Here is a 21,535-nt window from a genome sequence, read left to right as displayed (position 1 = left end):
TGACCAAAATTAGTTTAAAAATTCTCAAATATTTCTGCAGTTGCTTAACTCCAACTCTGCTTCTGGGATATTTCTCCATATAGCTAGGCCTATAAATTTACACATTAAAGGTCCCAATGATACAACAGTAAAGAATAATAACAGCAAAGCTTCAATTCCAGAATCCATTTTTACTCCTGCCCTCTATTTTACTCCTGCCCTGTCACTACTAACTCAAGTATAAGAGGTACACTTTAAGAGGGCTTGCAGGATTTGCCTTCATATATTGAAATCCTCACAGCACTAAATCTTCCTAAGTTCTTCTAAAACCTATCTATGGTACCAATACTTAACTAATATGTAATCTTCAAAGAGGCTTATGTAAAGTATGTAAAAGGTAGGATTTCTAAATTCCAAAATCTACTTGGCTGTACATATCATAAGGGTAGACCCTATATAGACCAACCAGGAAAACGAGATATGACATGAGCTTTTAACAGTGAGTTAACAAGGTTGTTCTAGATGATTACTGACAACAGGATTTGCATTATCTGAGTAGTCTGATGCATCAAGTAGTATTAGTTCTTTCTTCTTGCAGAATGCTGTACAAGATTCTTTACTTATGCTTCCCAAAATATGTTTCCTGTTTAATAGGTAAAGTTACTAGTAAGTTTTGAAGGCAGAATAAATGCTTATTATTGATGTAGTACATAGATCAATGACAAAAATCAGTTGATACAACAGAAGTCTATACATTTCTCTATGAAATAATATATATATATATACATATGTCTGTGACATTCTTACACCCCACATACTTATCTAAATTCCACTGCTCAGTTGTTCTGACTAAACTCAGTAATATATGAAAATTGTATGTGCCTTGTGTGTAACAGTTTGGAGGACTGTGTCCTAGAATATTAGTACAGAATTAGAGATTCTTAAGAGATCACCTTCAGTTAGTGATTTATCTCATTCTCTCAAAGTGGGATGGATCACCCTCTGGAGCTGACTACTGTTCTTCAGTGACCACAAAAGGTACCTAGATCACTGGATGAGATATGGTTTTCCTCATACTAACCCCAAAATCATGGCCTAGTTTCCAAGTTTCTCACCAGTTATTCAGGCAGAAGCTCTTTTGCTGTATTTACCTCCTTTTACCTTTTGCTGTATCTACCTCCTTGCACAGGTAGATTTTCAATTTACTCAAACTTTCTGCAGTTTTGAGGACAGGTTTGACAAATTCTGCATGTTTCCTTTGTACAGCTGAAATTAATATTAATATTAATATTTTTCTCAGCACTCTACACTCGTATCTTCATCCATCTTACCACCGCAAGTCTAAACCATTTTTTCATCTGATACATGGAAGTAACCCTATAGTAAACTTTATATATCACAATTTCACACAATTCCTATCGCTAATGCAAATTTGTTACATCAATATCTTGAACTAGGACACTGATGTCCCAAATATTTTTTCTTTTGCAAAATAAATTAATTTATTGTTGATATTAAGGTTTTTAATGTGTCTCTCATTTGAGAGCTCCTACATTATACATTACTTCATACATTACAGTACATCATAGTTCAAATGAAGGCTGACTGGTGTTATACCAACTGAGGAATACAGCCTGTACACAAGAGTCATGTATGGAGGTTTGTTTGTTCAGGGTTAAATGTGGATGAATGGATAAATATGCTTGCAGATATGAAGGTACTTGTATGTCTGCATACTGCAGGTATACCTCCCTGAAAATGATGGAAATAAAGCAGACCACAGAAAGGAAAAAATACCAAGTGCTACTATGCTAAATAAAATCTGCTTTTGCCTTCTCTATAGAGAACAAATATTTTAGCAGTGAAGATAATATGCTGAGCATGGCCACTAATAGTCTGATTTCTTTTCAATGGCAAGCAAGGTATCAGGAGGAACCTGCTGACAGTGGGAGAGCTCCTAAGGTTTCTAGACAGAACAGCTTGCACAAACAGAGTCTCTCTATATAGCCTGGGAACAACTTGAGATTCCTCACCCTTTCTATGTGGAGGAAATTACCATTGGCAGGCACAACAATGCCTATAAACACCAATGCCTAGAGCCTGCGTAACTCAGGTAAACACAGAGCTTCCTGACATGATGAAAACCACTGGGCACTTCTTTCAAGTCATTCTTCTTACACAGTGTCAGATGTGAGTGTTTAAACAGTCAGCATTTCCTCAGTGAAATACTTACTCTTTTGTTCTATTAGCCTGGTCGATTGCTATGCTTTCATGATTAATCTTAAATGCAGGATTCTGAACACCTCTTTGAACAGTCTAGTGCAAAATGGCACCTAGTTTGGGAATATGTCTTGGGACATTTTACAGGACCAACCTACTTTTTATATACAGTTTCTTAAAATCCCCTGGATTTTAAGTTCACTTTAGAAGTCTAAACTCATGCTGAGAAAGAGTGAAGCAACAGTCAAGGGCAGAAGAAAGAAGAGTATGTCTACTGAGTGCACATTTAAATGGAGCAGTGAGTTTGAGCCCTGGGAATGCACTCAGACTCTTGGTCCTTGATCACTCAGACTAGAAACTTTGCCTGAATAAACTCTACTGCTCTACCGTCATGCACCTGAGTTTGAATAGCAGGGGTGTGAGTGTAGCAGGGGAAATACAGCCCTGGTGCTTATGTGGCTTTGTGCTGAGATTTGATTGAGGCACCTACCTGGAGCTGAGAATCGTTACTAAATCTGGACTCAAGAAAAAAGTCCATCTCCTTTATTTCTGACTCTCTCTTGTCCACAAGCCCTGTAAAACACTTCTTTAACATTCAGTCTTCCAGAATAGGTTGTGCATTGGCCTTCTGCATGGGAGAATGAATTTTGTTCCTAATTTTTGGTAGTCAGAAATATGGGTGCTGGCACTATCAAGGAAAGCCTGACAAAAATTTACATGATTACTATATAAAGATATTAAAGATATAGTTTGGAATTGATGCAAAAGTCATGGAATGCATAACAGGCTGTTAGTTGGCCATTAGCCACTAAAATACAATTGTCAAGTCGAATTGATACCAAGGTAAAGAGTATTATTTCCATTCTAAGTTCCTCTGTGGTGTTGGCATGTGGGAGCTCAAACTGTATTTCTGGGATGGTCCAGATTTGTAACACTGGGAATGTATTTAATCCCTGACATTATAGCAAAGTGCAAACTTCAGCCATGTCAGGCAACTGCTAATCATAACATTAACCATCTAGTCTTTATATACCAGAAAGTAAAAAGAAGTACAGAGGTGACCAACAGATAAATGAGGTGTTTCTTAAAATGTTAGGAACTCAACAACACAGATCTAGAAAATGGAATTCTTTTTTGTAATACATAATGTCTTACAGTGGCCATGCTGTTGCACTTGATGTATTTGGCTACCCCTTCATTATTTTTCACATCTCTTATTAACAGATCATTTAAGAACCACTTATCTGCTAGCTTCCTTCTGTATCTTCTAAAGTCCCTTCTATAGTACGCAGCCATAGGAATAATTTCTCAGTTTTGCTAATTGTCATACCTCATTTTTTTCTTTCAGCTTTGTGATCATAACAATGACAGGGCTGTCTTCTTGCCAAACCATCTGCCAGAAATCATTCACGGTATTAATCATGGGTCCCTGAGTTGCAATGAAAGCCTTCTCTTTACCTCCATATCCCTAGTTTAGAAAAAGACACAAAAGCATTTACTTTAAATTCATGTGATCAATAAATATTGCAGGTCAATAAAAGAGTAGAAGGGGCGAAAAAATTAATCTGAAATTAAAAATAAAATTTGAACTGAAAGAAGTTACAACTAAAAGTAGAGCAGATCAGAAATTTTTCAGTAGAACAGTTTTTTCTTTGGAAACTGATTTGATGAACTTAAATGGACCTGAGAATACAACAATTCCTCTCAAACTTCTCTGCTTACTTGGCTTCTTTTAACTAACTCCATTCTTCAAGTTATTGGGACTTTCCTCATCCAGTGGTACTTTAATCTATAATTTAAATTGCAGCAGCGTTTTCAAGCTAGTTTATAGTCAATAGCCACAGAAGAGAAAAGAAAAACTATAAAACTGATATCCACAAAGTTTCATGACAGGAAAATCTTTAAATACATGATTGCTTGTAGAGTCAAAGACTCTGCTATACATGTTTTCTGAGGGAGAAGTGCCTTTATGAGACTTTATAGGAAGGAGAACATATATAGGGAGTATAGGGAGTTCCAAGACATATATGAGTATTCAGGAGGTCAAAGAAAGGTCAGGCAAACCGTGGAGAAGCAGAAGAGAGGGAAAGACAAGAAGAAATGGGAAAAACAAGACACACCTTTTTATTTTTTCTGTGAAAAGGAGAAGTTAAGATTTTGTGCAGTGACAGGGTGCCCAACAGTAATGCAGGAGAGAGCCTGGCTATGTCTGAAGGGAATGAGTGAATGGAAAACAGCATGAGGTGCTGTGGGAACCTCTAGCCTTGGGTCTTCCTTTTGGGAGTTTTTCTCCATGACAGCTGCTACTCATTGCATGAACCAGTGGGATAATCCTGAGCTGGCACAAACTGTCCTCCAGCCACTCATCAATCTGCCTGAACATACTTTGTCCAAGACAGGTCTGTCAGGATCCCAGCAAGCCCAATGATTTTGTATACATGGATGTGAAATATCATTTCATTGCTGGGTTGCATTTTTTTCCACAGTTGCTGACAGTTCAACTGGTGTTAGTAGCAAGTGGAATCACCATATGTGAGAGTGCAGGGTGGCATGGGGAAAAGAGAGACCTCAGAAGGCTCAACATATGGCCTGGCTCTTGGATATGATGTCACTGCTGTCCAAATAGAACCACTCCGCTTAGTTACATGACGATGTCTTCATAAGAAATACTGAAAGTACATGATGATGCAAAGTAAGGCAGGGTAAGGGGCATGAGGGGCATGGTGCTGTGTACCTATATATTATATACTGTTAATTAAAGAAGCAGCATCACTGTAGAGCTCTGTGGCCAAGTTTTCATTGCACTATTACCTTTATTCTAGCTGAGGGTCTGGATAATAACTCCAAAGAAAATATTTAATTTTGCAGGTAGAGGACTACACTCCTAAAATATGATTAATTTAATTTCTTTGTAGTCTATTTAGCATATACTCTGTCATGAGTTCAAGAAAGCTCTGTGTGCAGGTGTATGTGTCTGTGTGTGTGATCAAGGACTACAGCATACTTGACACTTAGAAATACTGCTTTCCAACAGGGTTCATGCTTGGTTATGTCACTGTGTCATGTGACCAGTATAGGGAGTAAAATGTGAACAGCTGTGTTGTGGGCACTGTGAATATTTAACATGTTTATGCTCCTTTTCACAAACTTGTTACAGGAGTTGTTTAATTACTTAACTGTTGATTTCAGGACTATCAATTGGTATCTTTAAAGTACTGGTATCTGTCACTGTTAAAAGGTATCCCTCTTTTCTTTACTATAAGGGAGTAGGTCAATATGAAACAGTAAATACCAAAGTAAACAGATAGTAATGCATATGTTTCTTAATGTTTTTTATAAATTATTCTATACATTTTTTATTACAACCATTTCTGTACATTTATGACTATGTGGTCTTTCTTAGAAATGGCTTATGAAACTATTTCTATCACACGTATGTAGGCAAAAGGATTTGGAATTATCAATGAAGATGGGTAACAATAAAGTAAGTGGCACCTTGACAAAGGCAGCTAGTCACACGGCAAATAAAATATTTTCTCAAAAGTACATGAAGAGTGTACATTTACTTACCCTAATGTAGTTAGCATTTATGTAGGTACTCAAGGAGTCAGATGGATTTTTTGGTTTCAAATACACTCTGCTTAGAGGATCTAAGAGCACAAGGAAGATGGAAATTAATAAGAAAACCCACAGTTAGAAGATTTCTAAAGAGAACCAAAGACTTTCTGAAGGGAAAAAAACCTATTGTCATTTGAGGCTGTCAAGCAGTAAAGAATTACACACCAAATTCTTCTCTCTGCAAAGGATCACCACATGTAACCAAGGCACCCCTGTACTGCACAGTGCTAGGCTGTGCAGAACCATCTCAGTGAGCTGTGGGTACTGAAGCAACACTGTCAAACACAGGCAACGCTCAGCGAGGTTGAGTCTGCCCATGCTGCCTTCGAGCTGACCTGCCTAGACTGTTACTGAAACCTGTGTCCTATCATTGGACAATGGCTCATAATTACACCAAGCCCTTTGAACTTGACTGTGGTACTTTGGCCTGAAGCTGTAGTGTTCAGTGACTGCACTGGACAGTTGGATTTAAATTAAGAAAATATTCCTCTGCCTGGGATGAAATAAAATATATTGCTTTATACCAATTCATGTTGACTGTAAGGGGCTAGACTAGGTAATCCATATTCTTCCCTTCAATCCTGTGTCCTCATCTGACACAATTTGTGACCATTCATGTGTACTGGACTAGAGACACAATGCCAAAATAGAGGAACATTTTTCATCACACTCTTCTTTCCTTCAGTCTTGGATGCTCTAGAATGAAGTGGGGACCAGTTCTATTGAGTAAAGAGCTGGAGGCTATTAAATCCCTCCTGGAAAGGAAGGTTTTGCTTCTTCATTTGTGATGATGGGACCTCTCCCTCCCCCGCCCCCCCCTCCCCCATATGCTACCATTTTGGAATTAAAGCAGCATATTCTCAAGTATGCAATGTAACAGAAAGGGGGAAGCAGGCGGGGAGCAAAATGCCCATGTTGTGGCTTTCTCGCAACACACTTTGACTTCACACTTTTTCTGAAAAAAATATTCTGCTACTAACAAAATTATATAGAAATATTTCTATGCTGAAAAAATCTTTGCTTCTGGCAATTTGCTCAAATACTTAGTTATAATCAGCAGGGTTTTTTGACAGTATACAGACGCCTATCAGTTTGGAAATAGTCTCTGGATAGCTCCTTTGCTGAGTGCAATCTAGGCAATGTGTTTAAAGATACATATGTGGGCACTGAGCTGGAAAGAGATAAAAAACACTGCTTAGTGTGTAGCCCTGCTGTTTACACAAAAAATATAGAACTGATATATACACATATGCTGCAGCAAAACCTAGTATGTTCAGAGTTGCTTCTGGATTTCTTTTGTGACTTTTCATCTGCTTCCTAAGAATATAATAAAACCTTTGGAAATCAAAGAGGAGGGATGATCCCAAACATACTTTATGTCCTTTTCCCACTGGAGGTCACAGGAGCACTTCAGACAGGAGTGGAGCCTTTGTAGAATCCAGGGTAATGTTTTGAAAGTATGTTTCTTAAAATATGCAAATGACTGCATAAAAGCCTGTGCATGGAAGTCATATCTTCTGTGGTTAATAGCGCTAAGAGAACCCTAATTAACTTGTGTTAAAATATCTTTGTACTAGCTTTCCTAACTTTTTTAAATTAGAGGGGTTTTTTCCCCTTAACAATATGAGGACAGGAAACCTCTCATTTCTTTTCAGCACAGAGTGGTTATTAGCCATTTCCACAAATGCCTAAGGCTACGTGGCCTTGAAAAAACACCCGCTTCCTCTAGCTCACACAATGCCTCTGATTCTGGTGTTGCTTGACCCCAACCTTAAAAAACCTCTTCCAAGCAGACCCAACATCCAGTTTAATTACCATGTCTTGAGATAAATCCCTCTGTTACTAGGGAGCAGCTAAATCAGCTTCACAATTTCTGAGACCTCCTTCCAACTCCAATCAATTAAACAAACGCTGCTTCCGAACAGGAATCTTTTATAAATTAACAGTCATGATCAGTTATGAAATAGGCAAGTGCTGTAAACTGAGCTCTGAGAAGAGGAAAACCTGAGCAATGCTAAAGATCCGGACCCACTAGGCAATCATCAGACACAAATGGAAGTCATTGGCTTCCTCTTGAATGACAAATTCCTTGCACACAATAATCTTATCCTTAAGGATGGCAAAGTCTTGGAGTCTGAAGCTACAGCAGGACAGATGCTGACTGCAAGGCTGAATTCATCGATGTCTATAAAACATCTGAAAATGCACTGGTGTTGCTAAGCACTTATAATTACTAATAAAACACAATTTTAACTGAGGCAAAATGACTGCTGTTTTTCCCATGTATCTAGGAAGTCTGGAATAGTTCTCTCAGTAGACTAGAAGGTGCCTCTTCTAACTCCTGTTAATATTGTCCTGAATTTATAATGTTGGAGGAATAAGAGGGTGTTGAAGGGACTGTGACTTGTCTCCATGAGAGTGCCTGGTGCAGGGAACAGCAGGGTTATATGGTAGCAGTGCTGGACAACCTCCTGCCATGCCATGGATACTGGAGGATCATTCACTCTGTGAACTCCATTGGTGCTTTCATTAGGGAGCAGAACTGGAGCAAATATAACTGTTTGTAGTCAGGACTGGGGAGTGAAAGAGAGCTCAAAAATTTCAGCATCAAGAGAATGGTTTTCCAGTATCTGTTTATATGCATTCATAATAAAGTGCTTTGATCATATGATTTAACTTTGCCCTTGTCTTTAGTGGAATGTCAGAGCCAGTGTTAGCACAAGTACTTCAAGCAGCAGATTGTGGACTTCTGGGTCTGACCCCCTAAGTGGTTTCTACCTTCATGTTAGTGTGAATATGCTGTTCTGCCCAGCATGTATGAAACATGTATGTTTTCATGCATACTTTTGACTTAAGGTTAGTCTTCAGAGAGAGACAGGGAATGGTAAACTAATGGATGTGCAACACATACAAAGATACCCACAGAATAGTGTTAAACCACTTGCTCCTTTGTAAGCAAAAGTCTATGCATACTCTGAAATACCATAGGAATTCTGCTTCTGGTTTGAGATGAAGAAGTGAGAAAGGAAGTAGGAAAGATATAGGCCTGAAGAAGTTGTGGGAGATATAGAAGAAGATAGTAAGAAGCTGAGGTCTTGCTGCAGGGACGTGTAGTGGGGTGGGGGGCTGCAGGACACAAGCAGGCAAAGGTGAAGATGTGGAGTAAGAGGATGAAGAATGAGCAGCATGGCTGCTATTCTGCCACAGGAATGTGGCTGTGGTGGGAAATTTGTGTGCAGGATTGGAAACCTGCTCAGAGGGCATGAGAAATACTGTAGACTGGTAGCAGAAGGGATGCAGCTAAAGATACAGAGCAGGGTTTAACAGGAGCTATGGGTGGGGTCACAGGAAGGATGGAGAAACACTGATCTTAAGGAACTGCTTAGCCACTCAACTCTGATCCCACACTGGCCCCTCAGTAGTTGAATTAGAATATTATTGTAATGCAAATAACACTTAGAGAACTTAAAGCGGCAGCTTGGTGTTTGGGTAAAAGTGTTGGCTATGTTATACTGCAACTGAAACATCTGTCATAGAAATGTAACATCTCCTGTACTTTGTAGTTTTCCATACATAATAATTTTCAATAGGCATTAGTTGTATTTCACATGAGTGTGTCTGGCTGGGTGGTATCTGCTAACATAAACCTGCCCTAATGCACCCTGTCATGGAATTATCTCTTAGAAAATGAGAATATTCACTGCAGCATAGAGGGTGGAGCTGGCAGGACTGGGCATTTTTAGGACATGACTTGTCATCACAGGTGCCCCGATTCAGGGGACGCACCCAGTGCTGGGAATGGAAAAGCTGATGTGGGTGTACAAAGCAGCGGGTGGATATCATCTGAGCAGGAAACCAGGAAAGCTGTTCTATTTAATCACTCAAATAATTTCCAAACCCTCTCAGACTGGGAGTGGGGTGTGTGAATATTTTTATGAGCACGTGTCTCAATCCTCAAAATATCTTCTTTGAAAAAACCTGGTGCAAACACACAACAAACCTCCTGATATCTGTCAAGGACAGTTACAAAGCTGCTGTGGTGCACACCAGCAGTGTGCTTGGATTGAAAATGTGCCATGGAGCTAGCGACACATCCCGGCTACTGGAGGTGAGGATACACAGGCACCCTGGTTCTCAAAGCTCATCAGCATCAAGCATGGCCCAGCAGTTATGTCCCAATTCAAAACACATGCTCCAGTGAAACTGGACTCATCGCATTTGCAAGGCGTTGCTGGAGGTGAACCTGATGGCAGCTGGGGCAGCCTGGACATGAGATGCTATGGGGAGGGAGAACTTCCAAAATTCTGCCAGTCAGGCAGAGGGGGGCTGGTGACATCTTGTCTCTGCTGCAGCTGATGGCAAAAGTCCTGCTGTCATCAAAGGGGTCAGGATTTCACCCTCTGTGTACATGCTGTTGACACTGGGCCAGACTCTAAGGGATGCTGAATTGTCAGATTGTTGGTATCTAACTTGCATTACAGTTACCTCCTGTCTTTAATTCCCTTCAATATTTCTTGACCAAACTCGGGTTCACACAGCTATTGGTTACAATAGATAAACTAATCTTGAACACAGTGAAAATTTTACTGGAGACTAAAGAGAAGTAAGGATTCCACACAAGCTTCTTTCCCAGCTAAATATCACATTTCTGAGATTAATCTAGAGGCTGAAGGCCATCAGTTTTTATTAGTTTGACTGCAAGGCATTGGTGTGATAAGAACAAATTATAACGTTTTCAGGTTTGGGGAGAGAAACCTCATAATTGAAGATGAGTGAATTTGAATGACTAACATATAACACAGCCCACAAGGATATTCTAGAGATGTTTAGAAAGCAAACTTCTAGTTGATAGGATATGCTATCATTTCAAAAGTATTCTTCATTCCAAACCTAAGCAAGGGATTTACATTTTTCTGTGGGAATGTTCTGTAAGATTTTGAATCACTGAACTTTTTCACTTTGGTGATGCCAGAAATTATAAAAACTCAACTATTCATGTCTATATTTAGTGTAATGTTAAAACTTTTGCAACCTATTTTGAAACAGAACACAAAACAAAATGTTTAATAAAACAGAAATGGAATATCTCATTATCCACCAACAAATGTTATGAAAATAGCTGCATTTCAGAGAAACATGTATTTTGAAGGAAAACTATTCCACTGAAAAGTTTTCAATCACCTCCAATTATATCAAAGCAATTGTATATGAAAATATATACAATGAAAATACAGAACCAGTATAGCAAGGCAGTAACAAGTTAAGAGCAATGAAGAGGCAGCACTGCGTCAGGAATGTAAACAGATTTCTGCAAAGAGAGTTTAGTGCATGGAGAACAGAAAAAGCAATCACCAGAGGACCTTTTAAGATAGAAGCCCACTGCAAGACAAGATAGGTTACACTTGCTTTTTGTAGTCTAGGTGTTTTCAGTCCCAAGTATCTTGACCCAACCAGAGGGAATTCAATGACTGCAAGATGGTTTGGGCTATGATGAGGAGCTACTGCAAAGCATGGCAGACCTCACTGTCCCCATCTGCCTGAGCTGCCTTTCAGAGAAAATCATTATAAGCCAGGCTTGCCCTTCAGCATGTGGCTGGGATGCTGCCAACCTGTGTACCTACTAAGGCATCCAGTGAGAGCTCTGCATTTGCCAGTCCTACAGCACTGGGCTTCTGTTATCTTTCTACATGGATTATAAACACAAGTATGAATGAGTACACAACAAGCAAATATAAAGACAGTTAGATTTTCACAGCAATACATTCTCAAAGCAGGACTAAATGTCATAGTAGGAAACCATGGGCTAGCTCACTTACTTGGCAAAATTGTTTTATAGCGGTTTTTAGTTCCATGACTCGGGATGTCAATTTCTTTGGGATCCACAAAATTCATTGGTATTTCCTATAAAACATAAATTAAATCAGACTGATGTTTCCAAAGGAGCCATGCAGGAAATTATCACCAGAAGACCATCTGCTGTTACACAACTGTCTCTTAACATCAAAGTTATTAAGAAAAAAAGTGGTTTCCACCTCAAGCCTGTCAACACCCTTCCTTTAATAAACACAGGGAGTTGCATATTGAAGGGGTGACTTCCAAGAAACACTTCTGATGAATTATTAGAAAAAAAAAGTTTTTATGGGATTAGGACCAAGGTTAAAATTCACTAAAATTCACTCCAGAAAAGTGGAGTTCAAAACTAAAATAATGTGTCAAAAAATAGCAATACTTTACATAATTGGGGCAGGAACTTTAAAAATAATGAAATATTAATATATGGCAAACCTTAAGAAAATTTTGTGCTAAGCCCTTATCAATGAAATTCAAAGACCTCACTTGTCTTTTATTTAAACTACTAGAATGAAGTGCCTTAGTCTTTTGCATTCAGACTCAAAGGTAATAAAAATCTGAAGCTATTTCTTTTGCTTCTCATTTTCATCTTTTAGTGACTGATTTACATTGCAGATGTGCAAGTAACTAATGTGACAGTTTCCTTTAAGTTTCAAAAATATGCAAATGATAAACTCCTCATAAACTTAAAATTATTCTTTTTGAAACTGCTTGTCATCATGAAAAGTAAAAATCCGCAAAATTTGCATTGAACAAAATATTTAACTTGGTTTAAGGGAGAGTAAGGACAATTTTGATTTTGAGGTCCTGAAACAATGTTTTTACAGTTGAATAAAACCGACCCTTTTAAAAAGGCAGGACGAAACATGCAGGGGTTGGTGGTTGTTTTTTCATGATTGTGGGGGATGTTTTACCAACTAAAATAATCTGGCAAAATCACATTGAAAATGCTTCAGTTTACTCAAATCTTCATTTTTAGGCTGATTTTTTTTGTTTGGCCACCATTATTTAAATTGTCGTAGAGTAAGCTGGAATTCAATCTTCAGTAAATTAATACTTCTACTTAAAAGAACTAGAGACTTGGAAACATCATGCTAGCCTGGGACATTTAGCCTAAGAGACAGTGGCATATTACGTAATTGCCTCTTAGAGACACATAGGAGCATGAGGACGATCTGTTGGCTTGCATCACTGGAAAATTTACTTAAGGATTTTCCTCCAAAATGATTTGGTTTCTATTCTAGAGGTGCAGGCCTACCCAATACTTTGGTACAGCAGAGATGTGTGGTCCCTGTCCTTCAGACACAAGCTCTGGTCCTGCCCAGCATGACTGACCTCTGCTGGGATTTTTTTAAAGGAACAGGGATGAGGTCTCTAACAGCTTGTCACGCAGGCACCCAACAGCAGACTTTTACATGGGTTCACCAAGCAGGGGAAGCTACACTTTCACTTTGCTGCTTGAAGAGATGGCAAAGTTAAGTAAAATTTAGATGGTTCATATTGAAATGCTGTGATTCATCTCCACTTCCCAACTTGGCTTCTGAACATCTCACTATGTGAGGTTGCATCTGTGTTGATTTTTATTTTTCTACCTTCTCTGCCTTATGCCCATGCATTTCATGGACCTTCTTTATTCTTCCCCTCTCCCTCACTCAGTTTCTTCCTTGATCTCTTCTTGGTCTTCAGCTGGCTCCTCAAAAGAATGACTTGCTGTGTCAGGCCAGCCAAAGTGCTGCTGCTAATACACACCTTTCTTGCAGGTACTTCACTCAATCCTTTTTCAGATCACTGTACTGCCATCCATATGATGGCTGTCCTAAGTTCAGGGTCTTCTCACTTCTAAGACTTCATTCTTACATAAACCTCATCCCCACTACCTCAGGTCAAACCATCTCACCTCTGTCCTGCATCTAATGCTGCTTCCTCATCCACAAAACTACAAAATGAGCTCCCATACCCTCCTCATATTCACCTCTGACTTCTACTGCTTCCCAACAGTGACCTCTCTCTGACATTCACCCTTGGCCTTTGGGCTCCGAATTGTTCCAACTGGCTGACCTAGAGCTTCCCTAGCTCAGTTCTGGCTTAGTACAAACACCACCAGTACATGGCCTCTGAAGGGTTTCCGTGCTAAAACAATGCATCAAGTGAGAGAGAGCAAGACACTAGGCTTGTGCTTAATGGGATCTCTGTCTATCATCTACAGAGACTGGAAAAAGATGTGTGAGGAAGAGTCCTCTGCCTGCCCAAGTGATGGTGGTTGGTGAGGGTCTTCCAGATGTGTGGCTGCCTCCCTTACTATGCCTGCTGAAATTTTTTAATAGCTCCTCATTTGGCGAGTTACTGACAGATGCAAAAATGCCACCAAGTTGAAAACAGAAACACATTTCTTTGGGCCAACCGGGACCATTAATAACATTAATCACTTACATCCTGTAAACACTTTCTAATCAGTGGTCTCCTCCCAGTAGTAAGTAGTTGTGAGTCCAAGGGCACAGACAGAAATCTGACAATACACCGTGGATCACAGCCACAGACAAGTCACTTATTCTGAAACTGGCTGTGAGAAAAAAGAGAGTATTCCAGAAAAAAAAAAAGATCAGGATAATATGGTGATAACATTCCTGCTAACAAGGGAGCAAATAAGCCCAGCAGACTGCAAACAGCAGGAACATGTGCAAACTAGTATACAAACTCTGTAGATGTATAGGCAATATATATATATATATAATTATTTTATTAAACATCTATATTTAATTAAATAATTGCAAATAATGCACAAACTGGACACATTCCCGTGCTCAGTCACTTGCATGCAATTATAGATGCATATGCATACTGTTCATGGGCTGGTTTCCCTCTCTGAGTGATATCTTGTAATAGCAGCTATTCTGGCTCACATTAGGTTTTAAGTGCTATTCATACACTTGAAGAAGTATGATTTGGATCTCTGAAAGCATTCAAGAAAATGTGGTAAAATTTAGCAAAATTCAGGCAGGTAGTCATTATACTCATCCCTCCTATTTTTGAGGACCTAATTTTATAGATTTAATGATCAGGCACTTTCCCATGCAGGACTGTATTTTTTGACATTTGGGTGTTTTGGGAATGAATTTTATTTTCCATCACCAACTTCAGATATCCTATCTTTGAAGAGTAGCAACTCAGGCTACTAAAGAAAGCATATATGCTAGGCAAATTATGTTTCTTCCTCCTTGCAAAACAGGTATATTTTCCCAATCGAATATACCCTTTAATTAAGTAATATCTCTTTAATTGTTAATGAAAAAAAACATGAAGAACTAAAAATAACCTGAAACTGTTCATGTTTTAATTTTCCACTGAAAACTTTGACCATTTCTCCACTTTTTTCACATTTGGAAATTTTTCATGAGAGCTAATAACTCTAGTCTCCAGACTAGAATACGCCTTGCTGTATTTCTTTAGCTAGTTAAAATGAGCTGTGTGAGCAGAATGGCTGAGGGTTATATACTGCGTTCTTTGCATGCCTCAAGTTCCTACTTGAGCTATTATCTGTAGCAAGGAACATAGCAAACAGATACTGTTCAACAGTTTCATCTTAAAACACATTTCTAAAAGTGGTTTAAAAACAGAATAGACAAGTCATGACCTTTTCAATAAAATTCTGTGGAAACACTGAATGGCCAAAGCCATGTTGTGCCCCCCTGAGGGACAAATAAAATGTGACTCTGTCTCCCCAAAGCTGTGCACAACTGCTGTGTGAGATGATTTGGGTAAACAGAATTCTATGAGGTGCCAATTTGTCTGTACAAACTGTCTCTTAACATGGGGGGCTTAGGCATGACGAAGTTATTTCTTCTGACTTTCCTGCCTAAGCAGCAGAATGGCAGAGAACCTATGGCATAACTGGTGATAAAAGTATGTTGGGTGATTGTAATTTTTCTGTGTACACTCTCTGTCCACGTTTTGGTAGAAGAATTGAGGGATTTACTTTTCTTAAGCAAATGACTTTTACTATAAACTTTGGATTTTAAAGGTAATTGAAAGGGCTGCTCCATAGGATGCAATTATTAACAATAAAAAGCTATTTTTAGAGTAAGATGGCAAAACATCATCGATTGATTCACATGCACAAATTGGAAACAAAAGGAAACCTAAGGAGTCACATGCTCTGGCATGTTTAATTTTAATTCCTTCCAGTTTCTCTGATTTAGACATCAGATTTCTAGACATACAGGTCTCTGCATCAATTCTGGAACCCTTCTGAAAAACTGCTACCTCTGGCCCTCTGGTTCCTCAGCTGCTGAAGCACAGCTGCTACATCACACCTCTCCAGTTAATACATCAGTAAGTGCATCTATGGACTTCTTTAGGATTCCTGGGTGACTACTAGCTTACTTTTATTAATTTTATTGATTTGTTATAGAATCCCTTCCACTAATGCTTCAATATCAGACAGAACTTCTAGTGATCTGCTTGAACCTATCCCTGCTATAGATATAGGAAATTGCTTAAGTTCTTCTAGGGTCAATGCAGATGCAACTAATGAAGTCACTTCTCATCTACTGGTTCAGTTTCCCCAAATCACTTTTCTACCATTTTGATCATCAATTGATGGTGATTCTTTAGTAAGCTTCGTGCTTTTGATCTGTTTAAACATGATGTTATGATTTTTTTTAATTCAAAACTATTTTTTGCCCTGCCTTACTTAGCTTTTACATTCAGGCGGCATCAGTTTATGCTCTTTTCTATTTCCCTTGTAAAAAGTATCCCCTTTTTTCTGACAGCTTCCTTCATCTGTGTGTTTTGCAATACCAGACTTTTTCAGGTCTTCTTAAAGTAATGTGTTGTAATGTGTTTTCCCTGACTGAGTTTTTCTGCTCTAACTTTTTTCCACCTGGCCACTTTCTTCATTTTAGATTCCTACCCTTTTTACTAATAAATACACTTGTAAAACACTTCAGAGTTTTTTTGTCTTGAGTATATTAGGCTGATGTATGGCATGCTTGTTAAACGTATTTTGGACCTTGGGAAAAAAGTGTGGGTGTTCCTATCTGCTACAAAAAATAATTTTCGTTGACTAAAAATTTAGTGCTGAAATTACAAACATACCTGGGAATAAACAAAATCTCCAATTATGACTGTGTTTTCATCACAGTATTTATGATCTTTTTGAAACTGTCACAGTGTTACAGTTCTGACTGTTTGCACTGTAGCTCTATTATAATACTTAGCCCATCTATGATGGAACTTCAAACCAAGAGGAATCTCTATTATCCATGGATATAACTGACTGACTTCTCTGTCTTTAGTGCACAAACATAAAACACCACCTTGAAACTCTCTAATCTGCCCTTTGGAAACAATTTGTACCTTGGCATTAAAGTGTCGCCCGACTGTTTTTCCCTCAGTTTCTGTTGTGCCACTTATGTCAAAAATCCTCATTTCAAGCATGTTGTTAAACTCACCATGAATTCTGTTTGAAGTAAATGAGAACATGCAACTGCGTCTCGAAGCTGCTGCCGTGTCAGGACGCGGCCAGCTGACTGCAGGTATTCCATTGCTACTTTTTCTCGTGGGGTTGGCACAGTGACGAAAGGTTCAACACTTCCCAAGCTGCTCATATCCAAAGTCAGTGAGACATTGGATCCTCGTCTGCATTAGAAAATAATTCAAATGGTTATATGAGATCTGTGTTACTGTAAATCCCATACTCATGAAGCTGATCCTGAGTTATTTATGCACCCTGACTTTCTCTATAATCACTGATGGATTTGGGCATGCAAAGACTGCAAGACTAGTTTCACTGGAACCACTGAGCAGACAGAAAACCAAGTACATCCTACTTCTTCAATCTACCAACAAATGCTGCAAAAATGTGTGCTGGGGGCAACCATTTGAATTATTCTTAGAAGTAGAAACAGCTCCCTATATGCTACTTTATTGTTATGAATGTCAAATGCGGAAGTGGTATCTTGGTAAGGAAGAAGTATTTCACAGAGAAAAGTACAGGGGATATATTTCTAACTGATACACATAACAGTGTGAGATAAATTCACAGTTATGTCAGGTGCATGTTGAAGAATTTACTGAAATTAAACATAGATAATGGAGCAGGAAAATTTTATAAAAACAGCAGAAATAAGTGAAAGGCAGAGTAAACATTGGGACTACCAACACAGTAGACAATGTTTCATGCTAGGTAGAAGGGAAGGGAGAGGCAATAAACCACAATAAATTATCTGTGTCTGGGGAGAAGGAATGGTCACAGACTTAAAAGGGGCTATTTTGAAATGCCAGACATCTCTTGCAGGACTATAAAATTCATAACATTTCCATTTCTACAGGAAAATAAGGTTGGATTCAGTAACAACTTTGAGCCATGAAAATACAAATAGATCACACTTGTACGGGGCTTGGTATGAGCCCTATTCTTTTTGGGGCTTTCTTAAAACAACACTTAAGACAACTGGCTTTTTTTTTGTATTTTCAATCCATCAATCAAATATTATCTACTTGACTCTTAACTTTAGGCATATTGATTGCAAAAAATCCATGGTCTGCAAACTGTGATGACTAAACACGAATTTATAGGCATTTATCAAAGCTTTTGTGCTTACTAAGCAGCAATTGGTCCTATAAGACTGACGGATTCAGCTCACTGAGCTGGACTACAGATGTCCAGCTCAGTTAGCATTTACCAAGCAGCTATGCACATATAGAGATATGGGAACACCAGTTTGATTCCTACCTCTGCACATTATTGGCTCTCCATTAAGGTGTGCTTACAAGGAAGTTCTTTGAACTCTTGGCTACTCTATCATGCTTGGATATACACAAACATAACATAAGATTCTCTCAAGTCTCTCCTAACAGTCATCCTGCCAGATTGGTATATAACCCTACACCTTGCCCATTTGTAAAATCCCCTATGCCAATGATTAACCATTTGCTGTATAATCTATTATCCAGCGATTCCAGTTTTTCTGCTGAAACTCTGCTTGGTTGTGTGCATTTCTCATCTGCAGGAGAACTGCTGCGAGAGTGCGACTACACACCTCTCTAAACACTGGATGTTAAGACACAACTGTCCCTTTTACAGTAATACCACATATTATTATAATACAGACATCATCTGATAGTATCTGTGAGGCAAGTGCTACTAATGTTGGGGGAATGCTTTCCTCTATAGAATCACAGAGTCATTAGGGTTGGAAAAGACCTCCAAGACTGGTTAGACTCACCAGTCTTGGAGATCTTTTCCAACCCTAATGACTGAGCAACCTTTGATTGAGCACCACCATGCCAATTAAACCACAGCATTAATTGTTTCTTGAACACTTACAGGGATGGTCACTCCACCACATCCCTGGAAAGCCTGCTCCAATTCTTGACAACCCTTTCAGTGAAACAATTCTCCCTAACTTCCACCCTGAATCTCCCCTGGTGCAGCTTGAAGCCATTTCCCCCTGTCTGTTCCTAATGGTGTGAGAGAAGAGGTTGACACCCTCTCAGTTTGTTGTAGAGAGCAATAAGGTCTCCTCTGAGTCTCCTTTTCTCCAGGCTGTAGATCCCCAGCTCCCTCATCAGCCTTTCAAAGGACTTGTGCTCCTTCCCCAGCCCCATTACCCGTCTCTGGACACGCTCCAGTACCTCAATGTCCTTCTTGTAGTGCAGGGCCCAGAACTGCACAGAGGACTCAAGGTGTGGCCTCATCAGTGCCTAGTGCCCTGATCCTGCTGACCACATTAGTCCTGACACAGACCAGCATGTCATTGGCCTTCTTAGCCAGCTGGGCACATGCTGGATGGATCATGTTCAGCTCACATTGACCAGCACCTCCACATCCTTTTCCACTGGGCAGATTCCTAGCCACTTTGCCCTAGCCTGTGGAGCTGCATGGGGTTTTTGTGACCCAAGGGCAGGACCTGGCATTTCACCTTGTTGAACTTCATACATGTCAGCAGATGCTTCAGTAATTTTATTTTAAATGAGCAATTTCTATCATGTCAGGCTACATGAATAGAAATTACTCCAGTCACTCACCTGTCACTTAGCAAAGCAGAAAGCAATAATGTCCAAGAGACAAGACCACCTGGTGGAATAGGTGAATCTTACATTGTGTCATTTTGTTCACAAGCCTATTTCAGCATAGGTGATGGGTGGGTGGCAGCAAGAGCTTTGCTGCCCAGACCTGCAGACGCTAACAGTGAGTCAGCACCTCCAGGGGCAGATGGGGACAATTTCTGTTGGCACAGGGAAGTGGGTGGGGTATGATTCTGCTAATTGTGCTAGAAGGTAGGCAGAAGTGAAGTAGCGTCCTGAGCAAAAAATGATGGAAAAGTGGTACATGCACAGATTATCAGTAGTGCTCTGTGCCTCGTGGCACAGCCTGCATGGTACTGGAGCCCCAGCCAGCAATACCAGCACTCACACCCAGATCCAGAGCTGTGACAGTCAGGGAAGTGGGTACACCATAGTGGCTGCTCTCAGCTGGACCCTGCAGGAGGGTGCTGGCTCATATGCCTATGCCATTTCCCTGGGGACTGTGACAGACTGTGAGGGAAAATCAGTTCTCAGGTCCACACCACTTCTCAAGGAAAACATCCTGTTATACCTCTCTGTCGCAAAACCCCTCCTCTGACCATGACTAGCAATTTATTCCACAGAATTTCTGACCAAAGCACCTCTTCTGACCATGACTAGCAATTTATTCCATGGAAAAAGGCCTAAAACAGGTGGCTCTGAGTACATATATTGCAAATCCAGTCTTTTGAAAACCATCCAGAAATCCACAGAAGAGCTGTGCAATGAATCCCTCCAAATCTGCTTAGACTACCTTTGCTTGAGAAATGGGTAGCAATTTAGGTTCAGACATACTTCTGGGAGAGCCTACTGAGATTTCCTAATATAGAGGAAAAGTATTCTCATTGTCCAGTAACAAAGTACAGTGAAAATGTTAATATTTTCTTTGGCTTTTACATTGTTATAACTGACAGTCTTGGCAACATGGCAGTTTCCTTTTTAACAACAACAAAAAAATATACCTGATCTAATTATAACTGTGAGTTTACAGCTTTTACCATTTATGGGGATTATTGATGAACACTGGTCTTGAGGATCTTACTTACTCTGGAAAGAAGAACCAGTTCTTAAGTGCATATTTAATGCATTAAAAGGTACACAGTGAATTAAAACTGAATATAAAGCAATCTTCATAGAAGTTCATAAGAGGACAAACAATAGATCACAGTTCTAGAGGTAATTCTTCCATAAATATGGGTATCTCAAAGAACCTTTTTGAAGAATTAGTCTTCAATTAATAAAATTCTTTAAATAACATTTACATACATTAGAAATGCTATAACCAATAGTAGCATTGATCACACAGACTTCTATTGCCTTCTTTATGCAGAGGAACAGGGTTGAAAACAGAACAGAACATTCTGCATTGTCTTGAAAGATGAGGAAGGGCCTGAACCATGATGTGTTTGTATGTTCTAATAGAAGATGCTTATAGTCTCAGGTCCTACTCTAGACTCTGGATTCTCAATGATCCTCTAATAATTAAATTCCTCACTCTCTGTTAAAGAATCAAAAGCAAGAATTCTCTTCTCTTTTGCTACCTGGATGGAAAGAGGTTACCTATTGGGCTCACCTGTTTCCACCTTACTAGGAGGGACTGCACAAGGCTGGCAACAAGGAGGTACCACCTAAAATAAAGCCCATTTTTGGTAATTAGAGCTTGCCTACATTAAGTTTTGAATAAGGAAATCACAATCAAACCAGTGACGCTTCAAATCAGACAGTTCATTTTACTTGGAGATACATTATATATATATATAAAAATATATACATATATATATAAATATATATATATGTATGT

The 21,535-nt window shown here is 39.2% G+C and overlaps 1 protein-coding gene across 3 annotated transcripts in view; it reads right to left on the bottom strand.

The window, feature by feature from the left end:
• Nucleotides 1-21,535, bottom strand: part of PTPRR (protein tyrosine phosphatase receptor type R) — a 139,704-nt gene that overhangs the window by 12,498 nt on the left and 105,671 nt on the right. For all 3 annotated transcript variants that reach the window (XM_053977574.1, XM_053977575.1, XM_053977576.1), the window contains exons 7-10: nt 17,118-17,304; nt 11,634-11,718; nt 5,770-5,849; nt 3,530-3,667 (exon numbers count right to left, since the gene is read on the bottom strand). In XM_053977574.1, coding sequence (XP_053833549.1) covers nt 3,530-3,667; nt 5,770-5,849; nt 11,634-11,718; nt 17,118-17,304 — 490 coding nt within the window. The remainder of the gene's footprint in view (nt 1-3,529; nt 3,668-5,769; nt 5,850-11,633; nt 11,719-17,117; nt 17,305-21,535) is intronic.

This window comes from Vidua macroura, chromosome 5 (assembly GCF_024509145.1).
Source record: "Vidua macroura isolate BioBank_ID:100142 chromosome 5, ASM2450914v1, whole genome shotgun sequence".
In the NCBI taxonomy this organism is placed as follows: domain Eukaryota; kingdom Metazoa; phylum Chordata; class Aves; order Passeriformes; family Viduidae; genus Vidua; species Vidua macroura.
This window is presented reverse-complemented; position numbering and strand designations above follow the sequence as displayed.